General features: G+C 40.5%; 1 protein-coding gene and 1 pseudogene across 1 annotated transcript in view; one reads left to right on the forward strand and one right to left on the reverse strand.

Annotated features, from left to right (window-relative positions):
- Nucleotides 1-312: 312 nt before the first annotated feature.
- The window catches only part of USP18 (ubiquitin specific peptidase 18), a 50,612-nt gene continuing 35,153 nt past the window's right edge, over nt 313-15,771 (reverse strand). The window contains exons 4-10 of the mRNA XM_042948383.1: nt 10,207-10,286; nt 9,766-9,912; nt 9,285-9,380; nt 8,667-8,834; nt 3,060-3,191; nt 2,184-2,233; nt 313-900 (exon numbers count right to left, since the gene is read on the reverse strand). Of these exons, the coding sequence (XP_042804317.1) occupies nt 855-900; nt 2,184-2,233; nt 3,060-3,191; nt 8,667-8,834; nt 9,285-9,380; nt 9,766-9,912; nt 10,207-10,286 (719 nt within the window). The 3' untranslated portion in view covers nt 313-854. The remainder of the gene's footprint in view (nt 901-2,183; nt 2,234-3,059; nt 3,192-8,666; nt 8,835-9,284; nt 9,381-9,765; nt 9,913-10,206; nt 10,287-15,771) is intronic.
- LOC122225531 lies at nt 13,056-13,602 on the forward strand (annotated as a pseudogene).

A 15,771-nucleotide genomic window follows, 5' to 3' on the forward strand; every position in this document is an offset into this window, starting at 1 on the left:
ACCATCCATCCTTATCAATCATCGCTGCTTCCTTGGTAGAGGAAAACCAGGTTTGTGGTTTTGAACCTTGAGCCTCACCTTTTCCAGCCATGCCATTGTGTATATTTATCCCTGTAAATGGACTGTCCTCCATCCTAACCTCCTTTCCAGCCTTATGGCTTATCACATGGTCCTAAAATAGAAATATTGCACTTTACTTTGAACTCCTGTAGCACAAGCCCTCAGTATCTTATGCATTTTAATTACCCCCCCCCCATTAAACTGAAAACTCCTTTGGAGAAAAAGAACTTTATTCATTATGGTGTCTAGCACACTACCTTTCAGAGAGTAGGTGATCAATACATATTTGTCAAATAAATGAATAACAATTATAAAACACTTCACTTTTATTAAAGTAGTATGGGTTCTAAAATTGTTTTAAATTATAAACAAAAATAATATTCTGCCAGTACATACCAGTACAGTCAAACTAGCTGTAAAATACTGAAATACTTCCCTACCACTGCCCCTTGCCACCTGAATGCCTCCCATTACAATTGTTGGCCTGGTTTCCCCTCCCCTGTGAACACTTCAACCCCTCTACTCTCCTAACTAAAGGATTCATGCCTTCCACAGCAGGAAGCACTCAGGTCCTGGCTCTAGCCAGTGGAAGTGTCTATTCTGACTGATCAAGACCCATGCAGAGTTACTGGTAAATATTTTGATAATCAACCCTGATTATAAATAAAATTTAACTATACAATTTGAAAATGATCCTTCTTCTCACTGCAAAATCTCTTGAGAGAGTCAGCAGATCCAGGGATAGAAAAGGAAAATGAAACTTTGTCAGTCTCTGACAGTTTAGGGTACATCCATTAGGATTCAATCTTCATGTAAACCAGAAGATATGCAGTTTCCCGCCTAGAAAGAAAAAAAAAAAATGCAACATAACAGAAATGGAACATTCATAGTTAAGTGATATGTTTTTAACTCATGATAGGACAAGCATCAGAAAAGTTTCTAGTTATTGGATAAAGTCTTCATTTATCCATTACCTCAGAGGAGAAGAAAATGGGTAACCTGAGAAAATAGCCATTAAGCTCCTATTAGTTAACATCTGTATCATGGGTTGACAAACTACCTGTCCACAAGCCAAATATAGCCCTGTTTTTTAAAATAAATTTAACTGGAACACAGCCACACTCATTCATTCATGTGTCATCTGTGGCTGCTTTTGTGCTACAAGGGCAGAGTTGAGTGGTTGCAACAGAGACTGTGTGGCCCACAAAGCCTAAAATATTTACACTTTGGCCCTTTACAGAGAAAGTTTGTCAAACCCTGATATAAATAATGGGACAATCACTGACGACCAGAAAGTGACAAAGAGTATGTATCTAAGAGGGATGTTCAGAAGAAAAGATAAAAAGTAGAAGATTGTAAGAGAATTTAAAACACAAATTTCACCTAATTCATTATTTTTCAAGTGATCAGTCCTACTTAGCTGAAATAATTTCAAATATCACCTTTGGTGTACAATGTCACTGCAACCCAGAAACTCATCTGAAAAAACTTACAAAGTCTCTGCTTTAACTTCATCCAGCTCTTTTTTTTCTCTCTAGCTTCCCCTCTGTAGTTGTTGATTTTTTTAAAATATATTTATTACTATTTACTAAATGCAAGCCACTGTACCGGACAAAGAAAAAAGAATGATCCTTGCTCACAAAAAGTTCATGGTCTAATGTAAAAAAAAAAGTTATATATGCAAACAATTACAAAACAGGGAGGTCGTTTCTATAAATGAGGTATGCTTAAAGTGCAGAGCAAGCATATGAGAAGTCCCTACAAATCTGCTGGGGTCAATCAGTGAAGGCTTTATAGAGTAGGAAAAGCCATGAGCAGAGACATTAAAGCATGGTGGGAGTTTGCCTTAATAATAAATTAGGAGAGGGAAAGACAGATCAGGAACTGCATGTGTAAAACCATGGAGGATATGATGTTTGGGGAGCTACTTATAGTTTAGTATTGTTGGAATCTAAATTGTGAAAAAAGCATGGTATGGTAATATGGGTATTCAGAGATGAGGCTTAAAAGTCACTGGGGAGTTACCCAAATATAAGCAGCAGCTGAATTCATGAGAGTTTCATACAGCGCTAAGAAACCTGTGTAAACTCACTGGGTTTCCACCACTCAAACACTTCTCTTACCAGCGGTAGTTATGATTTCCATAAGTACACTGGATGTCTTCCCAGGATACCTGGAAGTACATAAACAGATGAAGTGAAGTATCCAGCTCACATATGTTAAGCATCCAGAGTATAGGGTGCTACAATTTACCCTCTGTCACTTATCCAGACAAACCCCTCCCTGGTACCTCCCAAGACCTGAATCATCCAGTGATAGGATGCCATGTATATGAAGCCTCTTTTAGTACACTGGTCCTTCTATTTTTGGTTATGCTTGGTTCTAACTTACATATATCTAACTCTTCTCGCTCTCTATAAGTTTCCCACAAGCATGAACCTGCAGGGCACTGAGCCTAGAACACCAAAAACCTAGACAATGAGCTAAGTGGATTCTTATAGGGCTATACACCAGATGGGGACTTGATGCAGGAAAGGACTTTAAGCAGGATCAGACCTATAAATACAGAGGACGAACTTATGGTTGGTAGAGGGAGTGGGTGGGGGATGGGAAAAATGGGTGAAGAGGAATGGGAGATACAAGCTTCCAGTTATGTAATGAATAAGTCACAGGAATAAAAGGCACAGCATAAGGAATATAGTCAGTGATACTCTGATAGTGTTTTATGGTGACAGATGGTAGGTAGCTATACTTGTGGTTAGCACAGTATAATGTATAAACTCATTGAATCACTATACTATACACCTGAAACTAACATTGTGTTAACTATACCTGAATTTAAAAAATGTTTTTTTAAAGAAAAGGACTTGTTTAAGGGCTGCACACACAGAGAAAACAGGCCCACAATGTGTCCTGACCTTAAGGACCCATCTAGTCTTGGGTTCATAATTTATTAGAAGTGGCTAATCCAGGACAACATTTTGGACAATGTTCCTCACCCAACAAACATTGGAGTCGTTGAAGCAGAACCATTTTCCATCCACAGAATTCTGGATATAGGCACAGTAATGACCAAAGTCAGCTGCCCCAACATGGGCAACCACAGCAAAGAGCTCATACTGTCTTCCAAGCTGGAGGGACATAAAGCACAAAATTATTCACCTATCATCCCTTTTTTTCTAACCATAGAATAAAGAAACATTATTTCATAATATATTTTACTGCCTACTCTGTGCCAGGCACTGGTACTTCAAGGGGACTAGAAAATAGTCTTTGAACTCAAGAATCTCATGATTAGTTTAGCCAGAATTAAAATGCCATATTTTATACTAGGTATATTTACAGGTAAATTTGGGAAGACTCAACTTTTGCCCCAAAAGAGAAAAAGGAACAATCATCTAAGAAAAGCTCCCCAAAGAAGACATTCTTGAATTGATCTTGAATTGATTCTTGAATGAATAAGATTAGGAGACAAGTTATGGGAAGGAGGTATACTCAACGGACCCAGAAATTGCAAAGGCTTTGCAGTGTAACAGAACAGAGCATGCTGAGGAAATGGAAGTCAGAGAGGTTTCTGGGAAGTCACAAGAGATGAGGCTACAAAAATCAAGGCAGGAACTAGAACTTTATCTAATTTTTTTCAAGTTTTTATTTAAATTCCAGCTAGTTAACATACAGGGTAATATTAGTTTCAGGTGTAAAATTTAGTGATTTTTTTTTATAATAAGAATTAGAATTATTGGGACCCATCAAAAGTTTAAGCAGAGAAAAAGCATCATCAGATGTGTTTGAGAAAAATACTGAAATAATGTGGTTTGAAAAATGGAATGAGAGTTCAAGTGAGGCAGAGGCCAATGAGATCAGTTTGGGCACCACTACAATGCAAGAAAAATGGCTATAGTCTAGACAGTGACTATCAGTAGTAGTCACCAAAATGATAATAATCATTCTTAACATAATAATTATTAGCTAACCTTTGGCATTTGCTATGCACTTAGCTATGTCTTTACATGAGTTATTTCATTTAATATTCATAAAAATCATGTTAAGCTTGGTGGTGATATAAATCCTATTTCACAAAGGTGGAATCTAAGCTCAGGGAGGTAAAGTAATTTACCCAAAGGTCAGAGCTTATAACTAGAAAAGGCAGAATTCCAACCCAGACCTGTCTGGCCTCAAAGCCTAAGCTCTTAATCCCTATGCTACACTAAGAAAGTGAGACTAAAGGTGAGACTGAGGGGGCATATTTGCACAAAATTAGGCATAAATAACCAAGGACTGGATATTGGGGTATTGGGGAAGGGGCAAGTAGGAGGTATCTCTGGCTTGGAAATTAAGAAAATATTGGTACTATAAAGTTAAATATGGAACAGAGCTGTTTGGGAAAAAAGATAATGAATTTGGGGACTATGTGACAACATTCAGTAGAGGTGAATACACTGGTTTGGAGCTCAAGTGTAAGACCTGGACAGGAGATACAAATTTGGAAGTCTTAAGTTTGAGGTGATTACCAAAATCATGAGAGTTAATGAGATGAAATTTGAAAAATGGATAGGAGAAATAATGGAAAACTATATGCTAATAAAATCATGGGCAGGAAAGGATCCACCAATAAAGAAAGAAGTTGTATGAGGAAAGCTTATGGTAGATTCTGAAGGAGAGTAGGATCAATAACAGAATATTACAAAAAGATCAAGTAAGGGAAGGACCAAAAAGCATCCCTTAGATTTGGCAGTAAGTCATTCTACTCTCTCAAATCTTAGAAACTGAAGATAAGAAAGAATTTTCTGTGAAAAGAGAATAGTGGTAGGGGTACCTGGGTAGTTCAGTCGGTTAAGCAGCCGACTTCAGATCAGGTCATGATCTCACGGCTCATGAGTTTGGGCCCCACGTTGGGCTCTGCACTGAAAGCTCAGAGCCTGGAGCCTGCTTTGGATTCTGTGTCTCCTTCTCTCTCTGCCCCTCCCCCACTCAAGTGCGCTCTCTCGCTCTCTCAAAAAAACAAAAAAAAATTTAAAAAAATTTTTTTAAAGAAATGGGAATAGTGGTGGGAGAGATGGAGTTTGGATTGATTGTGAGAAGGATCTCAACATTAGTCATAAATACCTTATTCTTTTATATTAACACAGTCAAATAATATCCCTAATCTGAGACTTTGAAAAACTATCAATATGGGAGATAGGGGTGAGGGTAGTGCAAATGAAGCTAAGTCACCCAAAAGGGAGAACTCAAATTATTCTCTATTTTCATTTGGGAATTTACACTAGACTTTAAAAATGCAGAGCAATACCTAGCTGTAATTGTTTATAAGAAATACAAAGGATAAAGGAACATGTTAAATAACACCAACCAGCAAATTCTGGATATTTATTTTTGAAAACCTTCAACCAAATGAAACACAAGGACAAGAAAAAGAGGGGAAAGAAATTTAAAAGAAACTTAACCTAGGGGCACCTGGGTGGTTCAGTTGGTTAAGTGTCTGACTTAGGCTCAGGTCATGATCTTGCAGTTAATGAGTTCGAGCCCCATGTCAGGCTCTGTGCTGACAGCTAGGAACTCTGAGCCTTCTTTGGATTCTGTGTCTCCCTCTCTCTCTGCCCCTCCTCTGTTGGCACTCTCTTTCTCAAAAATAAACATTAAAAAAATTATAAAAAAAAAAAAAAAGAAACTTAACCTAAAAGAAAGAAAGGCAGGAAGAAGTAGAGGGAAGGAGGGAAAGAGAAGAGGAAGGAAGGATGGAAACTTAGGCAAATGCAAGTGTAGCCTTTGTTGGGATCTAGGTTCGAACAAACCAATGTATAGGTCACAGAAACCTAAATATTGACTGGGCATTAGTGACAATAGGAAATTATGAGATATGCTATTGGTGGGAGTGAAAACTGGTGCAGCCACTATGGAAAACAGTATGGAGTTTCCCCCAAAAAAGTAAAAAATGGAACTACCCTATGATCTAGTAATCATAGTACTCAGTATTTACCCAAAAAATGCAAAAACACTAATTAAAAGGAATACATGAACCCTATGTTTATTGTAGCATTATTTACAATAGCCAAGATATGGAAGCAGTCCAAGTGTCCATCAATAGATGAATGGATACACTTGAGTTAAGGTGGTGGAGCAGTGGGGGGTCCCTATACTTGCCTCAGCCCTCAAAAACAGCTAGATAAATACCAAATCATTCCAACACACCCAATAAGTCAATCTGAATGCTGAGAGAATGACCTGCAGAACCAGAGGGAAAAAAGAAGACACATCATGAAAGGTAGGAGCTGCAGAGATGTGATTCCAGGGATAAAACAACTGCGGGTGGTATGGAGGGGAGAGAGCCTTGATCTTGTAGCGATCAGAGGGAGAAACAGAAAGCAGTGCACAAGGGTCTGCACAAGGGAAACATCTTCACTAAAACCATTGACTAGAAAACTAGAGTGGCTGATTATTGCAGGTTTTTACAAAGAGTGGAGCTCAAAGTCTGAAGTTTTAGAAGTCTGCACCACTGCTAGGCTCCACCTGGTGGGCATAGTAGTGCTCCTATAGGGAAGAAGCCAGAGGCCCAGGAGCAGAAAGCATGGTTTGAGAATCTCCTGGGTCACTGGGAGAGGCAGTTCCCCTTCTTGGAGTGCATTTGGGAGAGGTGGCATGGCATCTCTGGGGACAAAAAGTTGGTGGGCCCAAATGTGCTGCTCCATTCATTAACATAGTGACAGAGACACCTGGCTGAGGGCAGCAAACCTTGGTGCCAGCTTTTTGCTGCACTTTACCATAAATTCCAAGCCTTTGCATGATTCTGTGACTGCTTTTCTGAAACAAACCAGCACAAGCTGCAGTGTGGTGAGACCCTCCTCCATAGGATCAGTGCCATGTCTGTACCACACCGGGTCCCTAAAATTTGGAGTTTTGAAACCCAGCCACATGCCTGAAATAAAACAGAACTATGCTGCCTGGCAGGTAGACAGCTCAGACACGGGGTGAAGACAGGAATTTGACAGAAGCCAGGGACACAAGAGGGGAGACTGTTCGCTCTTCTGTGAGGGATTCCTGGACAGTGGCAAGCACGAACTTCCTGCTCCAGGGAGGAGAGAGCAGGGTGACACCATTTTCGCCCTGCCTATCAGCGCTGACAGACTTCAATGAGCAACACAGTGCCCCCAGTGGAAGCTGGAGCTGCTTACACCTAGCCCAGCATTCTTTTCTAGCTCCGTGGCTAGCTCCTTACACCTTCTGCCCTTTTTCCTTCTCTTCTTCTGGGATTCCTATGGTATTACATTTTATGGAGTCACTGAGTTTCCTAAGTCTACATTTGTGATCCAATATTTTTCTTTTCTTCTTTAGAATGACATAATGAAATACTTTAAATGAAATGGCATGGTGTCTGGGACGTGCTTCAAAATAATCCAGTAGAGGGCTGGAGAAAGAAGAGGATGAGGATGTTGGTAAAGCAAGATTGGGCATGAATCTTGATAAATTTTAAGCTGCTTGAAAGACATGGGGATTCATTGTATAATTCCCCATTACTTTGCTACATATTCAAGATTTTCTATAACAATGTCTTGTTAAGTGGAATAAAATTTTAATATATTATTTCATTAAGATATACTTCATAGTACACAAACAGAAATAAGGAAAATTCAAAGGACAGAAAATAATAATCTTACAAAATGTATATACACTAAATAGGCAAAGAAACCATGTTATATAGGAGCTACTATATTATCAGGCCTCAATTTTTAAAATACCAGGGTTCTAGAACATGAATAGCAAACAAAGCATGAACAAAACAGTCCATAAAAGGATATATAAAGGATATATCCTTTTATGGACTATATATATATATATATATATATATATATATATATATATATACACACATATATACATATATAATTATATACATATCATTTACTAAATGTAGCATTTCAAACCTAAGAAAAGATATTTATGTCATATCTTTTCCTCAGAATTTCCCAATAAGTTACCAGCTCAGGACAACTGAATTCAACTTCACTTTGATTAAATTTGACCTAAATGAACTGGCTCTCTTGTTACTATCCTCAAAGTAGGCATAAACTGTTTCAGGAAGAAAGTTAGGTTGATATTATATTTAGAACCCAAGATGTTGTGTTTACCTATGTATATGTATTACATACCATATTTAAGTGGAAAGAGAGTTATGGGTTCTTTCCCTCTCTCAGTGCTGTGGAGTACATAAACCAAAGCTCAATATTTAGAAATAAAGTCTCTGGATTCTTAAAAGAAAAGCAACCATAAACAGCAAATGTTGTTGATAGTAGTATGGTAGTAACAACCTATCATTGTTATTCAGGAATCATTAAAATACTGTTTTAAAAAGAATATTTCTTGAATGTATGAATATGTTTCTATGAATCACACCAAGTAGCTGCCGATGAGTTTCCCTCCCTTTGTGTACCCCAAGCACAGCCAGCAGAGGCCATGATTTCTGAGATGATACAATGACACAGATGAGATGCCCAAAAGTGCCATCTCTGTTGAGTGGGTGACTTCAAGCACCTTAGGGGAGGAGAAGCAAAATCAAGCAGACAAGGGGTCTGAAGAGAAGGAGAATGGAAGGGAACTGAGGAGCTTCTCACCTGTTCCTCAGCACTGCAGAGGTCTTCCTCAATCAGAAGGACCTGACTTAAATCCAAACTCTGGGGGAAATAAAGTGAGTGGCAGATTTTTTCTGTCTGCGAATTCCTGATGGAGAACCGTAAGAGGTGGATTGTCAAGGTCTGGGGCAAATGGGTCAGCTTCGAGACCTGAAAAACCAAAATTACTGTGGAGATGAAGTCCTAAGGCCCTTGAAATGGGTAGATTCAGAGAAATACCAGAGCTGATCATATATTCTTCCCAAAAAGAGAGGTAAGAATGATATAATACAGAATTAAGGGCCCCCATTTGCTGAATCTGTTGAGCTCTCTCACAGGAACCAGAGCTCAGGGAAACTACAGAGGCTGCTCTAGAGAGCTAGTCTAACCCTGTGGGGGGAACTCTGCATGCTTCCCTTGGATATTCTCCTCTTATCTTTTAAAAGGCTCTGCTCCTCTCAGTGATGGGCCTCTGATAATCAGAAGCCCCAGATCCCGGGCTGCTAGCCTGATATGGATTCCCTCCCTCAACCATCACAAGTTACCCTCAAGGTCTCCATTAGGAAATCCACCAAGGACAACCCCAGAGTAGGGAAGCTTCTGGTTTTAGGGAGCAAGTACCTGCTTCCCACAAGTCTTCTTCCCACAGTTCTCACAGAAGCATTTGCTTTTGCCTGATAACTCCCTGGGTTGGAAGAAACAGCGAAGGGCATCCTCCTGTCCCAGGAGAACAAAGAAAAAGCAGAGTTGGTATTTACCATATACAGTATAACATATCACCCTACAGATGAGGATTTAAGCTTTCCTTCTGATTCTCTCCTTGTTCCCCTTACCATCTGGCCCACTGTGATGCATGTGGCAGGATTTCCAAAAGTACCTACTGACTTGAAGGAAAAACAGGAGGGAGCATTTGTTAAGGTAGCAGCATGAGGAAAGGAAGTAAAAGGAAAGAAAGGTTTTCACCAAATCAAAGGAGAACTTAGAATTGTGCAAAGGAAATAGAAATTATTTTTTAAAAGCCAAAGGTGGATTAAAGAAGCAAGAGCACACTGGCAGCACTGGGTTTATGGGAACAGCAAATTCACCAAGAGGAATTCCTCACCAGGGTTTTCAGGGGCTTTGAGTCCATATCAAAAAGAGGAAGGGGGAGGGTCAGCATGCTACTATTTCTGCTCCTTTCCGTTGTACATTCAAGGCAAACCAAGGACTCCTTCATCCGGATTGTATAAAGGGCCTGCAGCCTCTCTACCTGCAAGAGAGAGGAAGTGAGAGGAAAGAAGGGTACAAAGCCATAAACAAAACAGGTGAGGTGAATTTCCAGAAATTATATCCACCAGACAGAAGCTCCAGAAATGGCAGCCACTGATTCTCTTTGCTCTTCAAAAAGGTACAAAATAATAACAGTAATAATATTATGGAATTGTGATAAGTATTTATGTGGATTTTCTCTTTTAATCTTCTCTATACATTATATTGATGATAGCTGAATGAGCTAAATGAGCAGCATCTTAAACTTCTGAGTTCTTTAGTTCTAACATCTTACCAAGTCCACATCTGTGATTTGGTCCTTAATTAGGTTCCAGACTGTGAGGTAGAGTTGAGCAGCATCATGCTGGACAAACACTGGCCAAAGAGAAAAGTAACAGCTTGATCAGTGAGGTCACCAAGGACATTTCCCATGCCCTTGTGCCCTAGCTACCTAGATACACATAAACACTCATCACTTTGTCCTCTTCTAGCCTTCACTCCCTCCACCCCAGCTTTTCAGGCTACATTTACACTCGATGGTAGGCATTAATTAAAAATGAAAAATAAACTTGTTATTTATTTTTAAGAACTCCTCTTAAAACTTAAAATCCAGTCTGACTGCATCACAGAAGTTTCCCTTCCCCTGACTGGCCACTCACACCTACTGACCTCTACTGTGGGACCCAGCTAGATAAAACCAATATGCAATAGTGCATTCTCTCCTCTCCTATTTTTAAGCCAAGCCAATACCTTAATTGGACTCTAATGGCCACTAATTTCTCTGTACCTTTATTTAATTTCTTTTCTCATTCCCCAGAAATTTAGCAGTTTCCTAATGCTCATATCTGACCCAGGTCTTCCCCAAAGGTATCTAGGAGAACAAAAAAGGAAAGAACCATCTCAGTGTTAGATGATGCTAGCTAAGAGGAGATGGGAACTAAGCACTGAATTCTCCATATGTTATATAAGTAAATGTAAGGCTAAAATATTCTGTACATATATAAATGAATTTCTGTTGTTCAAAAGAAACCTAGGAAAACAACGAATATGAAAAACACACTGAGTATTATTTTACAAAAGGATAGATGTCTGCCAACATGCAAAGAAGACATTGCAAGAAAACATAACATGCAAGTTATTGTAAATGTAGTAAATATTCATGTCAGCTATCTCAACACCAATACTTACTACAATTTGTACTTAATGTTTTTGGATTTCATTTTGTTTTGGTCTGTCTCTTCTCTAAACCGTAAGCACCATGGAGGAGTCTTTACTCTTATCAGTCTTATTCTCTTATCTACAGCACCAGCACAATACCTGCACATAACAGGTGAACACTATATATGAGTTGAATGAATTAATTTAATCATTGGGTAATAATCCCTAACCTAAAGACAGAGTGGAACTAGGGCTGAACCTATGCTGTCCCCAGGGAATTATGGAGGCAACTCTGAACACAAAGGAAGTTAGATCACCTTGCCATTTGGAGACATTTTGCTTTATCTGACCATAGCAAAGCTAAGAGTCCTGATACATCTAAAAAATACAGGGATATTTGCTCAATCCATATTTACTGAAAACCTTCTATGTGCAAGGCATTGTACATGCTAGATAAAGTTACTATCCTCAATAAACCTAAATTCTAGTGGAAGACAAGTATCCATAAAATCATAATTCAAAGAAGAATAAGAAAAATTCCTTAAGGTGTACAAAATATTATGAAAAGCTATATGAAGGTGAGAATACAATTGGAATGGTGGAGTGAGGGTCTCTATAAATCTACTCCTCCATAAAAGCAATTAAAATGCTGGCAAAAAAAAGTGAAAATTGTTTTTTTCAGAACTCTGAAAATTAACCAAAAGTATACAAAAATCTTAGGCATATTTATTCAACAAACACTGCAGAACCTAAGAAGAATAGGATTTGAGACTTTTCAACTTGGCCTATTCCCATTTCCTTCTTCTCAGCTCTGTAGTAGACTTGGAAACAAGAAAACCTGCAAACATGGAAACTGTGGAAACCAGAAGCCTAGCAATGAGAAGAAGGGGCAGACTTTTTGGGTCTGAGGAGACCCTCTCCTTGAGGAGAAGGAGCTCCTCAAAAAGTTCCATACCAAAGCATTTTTATTATCTGACCTGCTTGCAGCTTCACTGAAAAAGCAATGAAAGGGGGAAATTTAAAGTTAAAAGCACAATATTGTTTACATTAGCACCCATGAAAATGAAATACTTAGGTATAAATCTAAACAAATACATACAAGATCTATATGAGAAAAACTATAAATTTTGATGACAGAAATCAGAAGAATTATATAAGTGGAAAGATATACCATGTTTATGGATAGGAGGACTCAATATTGTCAAGATGCCAGTTCTTCCCAACTTGATCTATAGACTCAATGCAATTCCAGTCAAGATCCCAGCAAGTTATTTTATGGATACTGAAAAAGTGATTCCAAAGTCTATTTGGAAAGGCAAAGACCCAGAATAGCCAACACAACATTGAGGGAAAAAATAAAATCAAAGACCTAATTCTGAAACTAATAAAATATCAATAATCAAAACAATGTAATATTGCATAAGAACAGAAAACAGATCAATGGAATGAAACAGAGATCCCAGGAATACACCAACATAAACAATATTACTGCTCTTTGACAAAGAAGCAAAGGCAATACGATGGAACAAAGATAGTCTTTTCACTCAATGGTGCTGCTTAACACCTGCATATCCATATGAAAACAAATGAAACCATACACAGACTTTATATCTCTTAAGAAAACGAATTCAAAATATATAACAGACCTCCTAAATATAATATAGAAGAAAACCTAGACCTTGTGTTTGGTGATTACTTTTTAGATACAACTGCAAAGTACAAACAATAAAAAAAGAAGTGATATACTGGACTTCATTAAAATTAAAATTTTCTGGAACGTCTGCGGGTAGCACATGTTGTGGAGAGGTGTGCTGGGTGAAGCAGAACAATTGGAAGTGCCTGCCAGGGCAGTGGTGGCATCAGAGACCCAGCCTCGAGGCTCAGCCCCTGCATCCTTGCTGAACCCAACTGTGGACACCGCCCCTGGCTGGCATGAGCTGGGCACTTTGGCCCAGGCTGCCACTGCCACAATGCCTTCTTGAAATCATGAATCCTGTTTATAGCCCTGGTTTTGTTGGGGTTCCCCTCTGCAAATGCCAAATAAATTGGTTATTCAGCTGGTTTCCCTGTGGGCTATGCAGCCATAGGTCCTGCCTATTCCACCAACATGTACCCTGGAGCAAATCCTACCTTCCAAAAAGGTTACAATCCTGTCACACCTTACACAGTATTCTGTCCCCCCACCAATGGGGCAGTGCCACCATACTCCTCTTCCCCTACCAAAATGCCTACCCCCAAGAGAGCCCCTATGCACACACAGCCCCAGTAGGCAGTGCCCCCTCAAATCATCCACCACACCACAATTGTGCAGCCCAACTGCATGCTGGTGGCGATTTACCCCGATCCCATCCCTCCACTTAGAGGCAATGGCGTCACCATGGGTATGGTGTCTGGGACCACTGTGGCCATGTCAGCAGGTACTCTCCTGACCTCCCACACCTCAACTCCTGTTGCCCCCATGCACTGTGCCCACGTATCTGGCCCCAGGGGCCCCACTTATAGCTAGGTTCCCCCTCAGTGGTGATCACCCAACAAATGTCTGAGGATAGAGCTGTGCAGTCACATCATGGAGGTTCCACAGCTGTGCTGCAGGCCTGGTGCCTCGAACCCAGACTTTCTTCTTAATGCTCTTGACACTTAGCTAAACACTACTATGGCCCAGCCCAGCAGGTCCCAATGCCATCAGTCTCCAACTGACTCTGTAGGTTGATCTTAAAGCAAATCCTGTTTTGTGGGCTGCCTGGCAATTTTTTAGCTAACTGTAATGATAAAAAATGGAAAATTAATCTAAATAATTTTTTAAAGTTCTGCTCTGTGAAAGATATGTTAAGAGCATAAAAAGGTAAGCCATAAACTGAGAGAAAATATTTGCAAAAAGCATATCTGATAAAGAACTGTTATCCAAAATATACAAAACACTCTTAAACTCAACAATAAGACATACACACAGACACACACACACACACACACAAAACCTGATTAAAAATGTGTGAGAGATTAGAAGGAAGATGGCGGCGTAGGAGGACGCTGGGTTCACCATGCGTCCTGCTGATCACTTAGATTCCACCTACACCTGCCTAAATAACCCAGAAAACTGCCAGAAGACTAGCAGAACAGAGTCTCCAGAGCCAAGCACAGACGAGAAGCCCACAGAAGAGGGTAGGAAGGGCGGAGAGGCAGTGCGCACTACACGTACTGGCGGGAGGGAGCCGGGGTGGAGGGGCGGCCCACCGACCAAGCAGAGCCCCCAAGTCTGGCTTGCAAAAGTGGAAGGGCCAGACGGAGTGTGTTCCGACAGCAAGCAGAACTTAGCATCTGGGAGGTCATAAGTTAACAGCTCTGCTCGGAGAGCGGGAGGGCTGGAGGACAACGGGAGGGAGAGTTGTTGAGCCCTGGACGACAGAGCTCAGCTTGGCGGGGAACAAAGACGCTCGCCAGCGCCATCTCCCTCGCCCATCCCCCAGCCAAAATCCCATAGAGAACCAGTTCCTGCCAGGGAACTTGCTTGCTCCTCAAAAACACCCAAGGCTGTGCTTCTGCGGAGCCACCCCTCCAGCAGGTCTGACTCCCTCCCGCTGCCACAGGGCCCCTTCTGAAGTGGATCACCGAAGGAGAAGCGAGCTAAGCCTGCCCCTCCTGCCCCCGTGCACCTTGCCTACCCACCCCAGCTAATACACCAGATCCCCAGCACGACAAGCCTGGGAGTGTGCAAGTAGCCCAGACTGGCCACACCACCCCACAGTGAATCCCGCCCCTAGGAGAGGGGAAGAGAAGGCACACGCCAGTCTGACTGTGGCCCCAGCGGTGGGCTGGGGGCAGACATCAGGTCTGACTGTGGCCCCGCCCACCAACTCCAGTTATACACCACAGCACAGGGGAGGTGCCCTGCAGGTCCCCACCACTCCAGGCACTATCCAAAATGACCAAACGGAAGAATTCCCCTCAAAAGAATCTCCAGGAAATAACAACAGCTAATTAACTGATCAAAAAGGATTTAAATAATATAACAGAAAGTGAATTTAGAGTAATAGTCATAAAATTAATCGCTGGGCTTGAAAACAGTATAGAGGACAGCAGAGAATCTATTGCTACAGAGATCAAGGAACTAAGGAATAGTTAGGAGGAGCTGAAAAACGCTATAAACGAGATGCAAAATAAAGTGGAAATGACCACGGCTTGGATTGAAGAGGCAGAGGAGAGAACAGGTGAACTAGAAGATAAAATTATGGAAAAAGAGGAAGCTGAGAAAAAGAGAGATAAAAAAATCCAGGAGTATGAGGGAAAAATTAGAGAACTAAGTGATGAACGAAAAAGAAATAATATACGCATTATTGGTATTCCAGAGGAGGAAGAGAGAGGGAAAGGTGCTGAAGGGGTACTTGAAGAAATTATAGCTGAGAACTTCCCTGAACTGGGGAAGGAAAAAGACATTGAAATCCAAGAGGCACAGAGAACTCCCTTCAGACGTGACTTGAATCGATCTTTTGCACGACATATCATAGTGAAACTGGCAAAATGCAAGGATAAAGAGAAAATTCTGAAAGCAGCTAAGGATAAACGTCCTCTAACATATAAAGGGAGACGGATAAGACTAGTGACGGCTCTGTCTTCTGAAACTTGGCAGGCCAAAAAGGAATGGCAGGAAATCTTCAATGTGATGAACAGAAAAAAATACGCAGCCGAGAATCCTCTACCCAGCAAA

Source organism: Panthera leo, chromosome B4, assembly GCF_018350215.1.
Source record: "Panthera leo isolate Ple1 chromosome B4, P.leo_Ple1_pat1.1, whole genome shotgun sequence".
NCBI classification, from domain to species: domain Eukaryota; kingdom Metazoa; phylum Chordata; class Mammalia; order Carnivora; family Felidae; genus Panthera; species Panthera leo.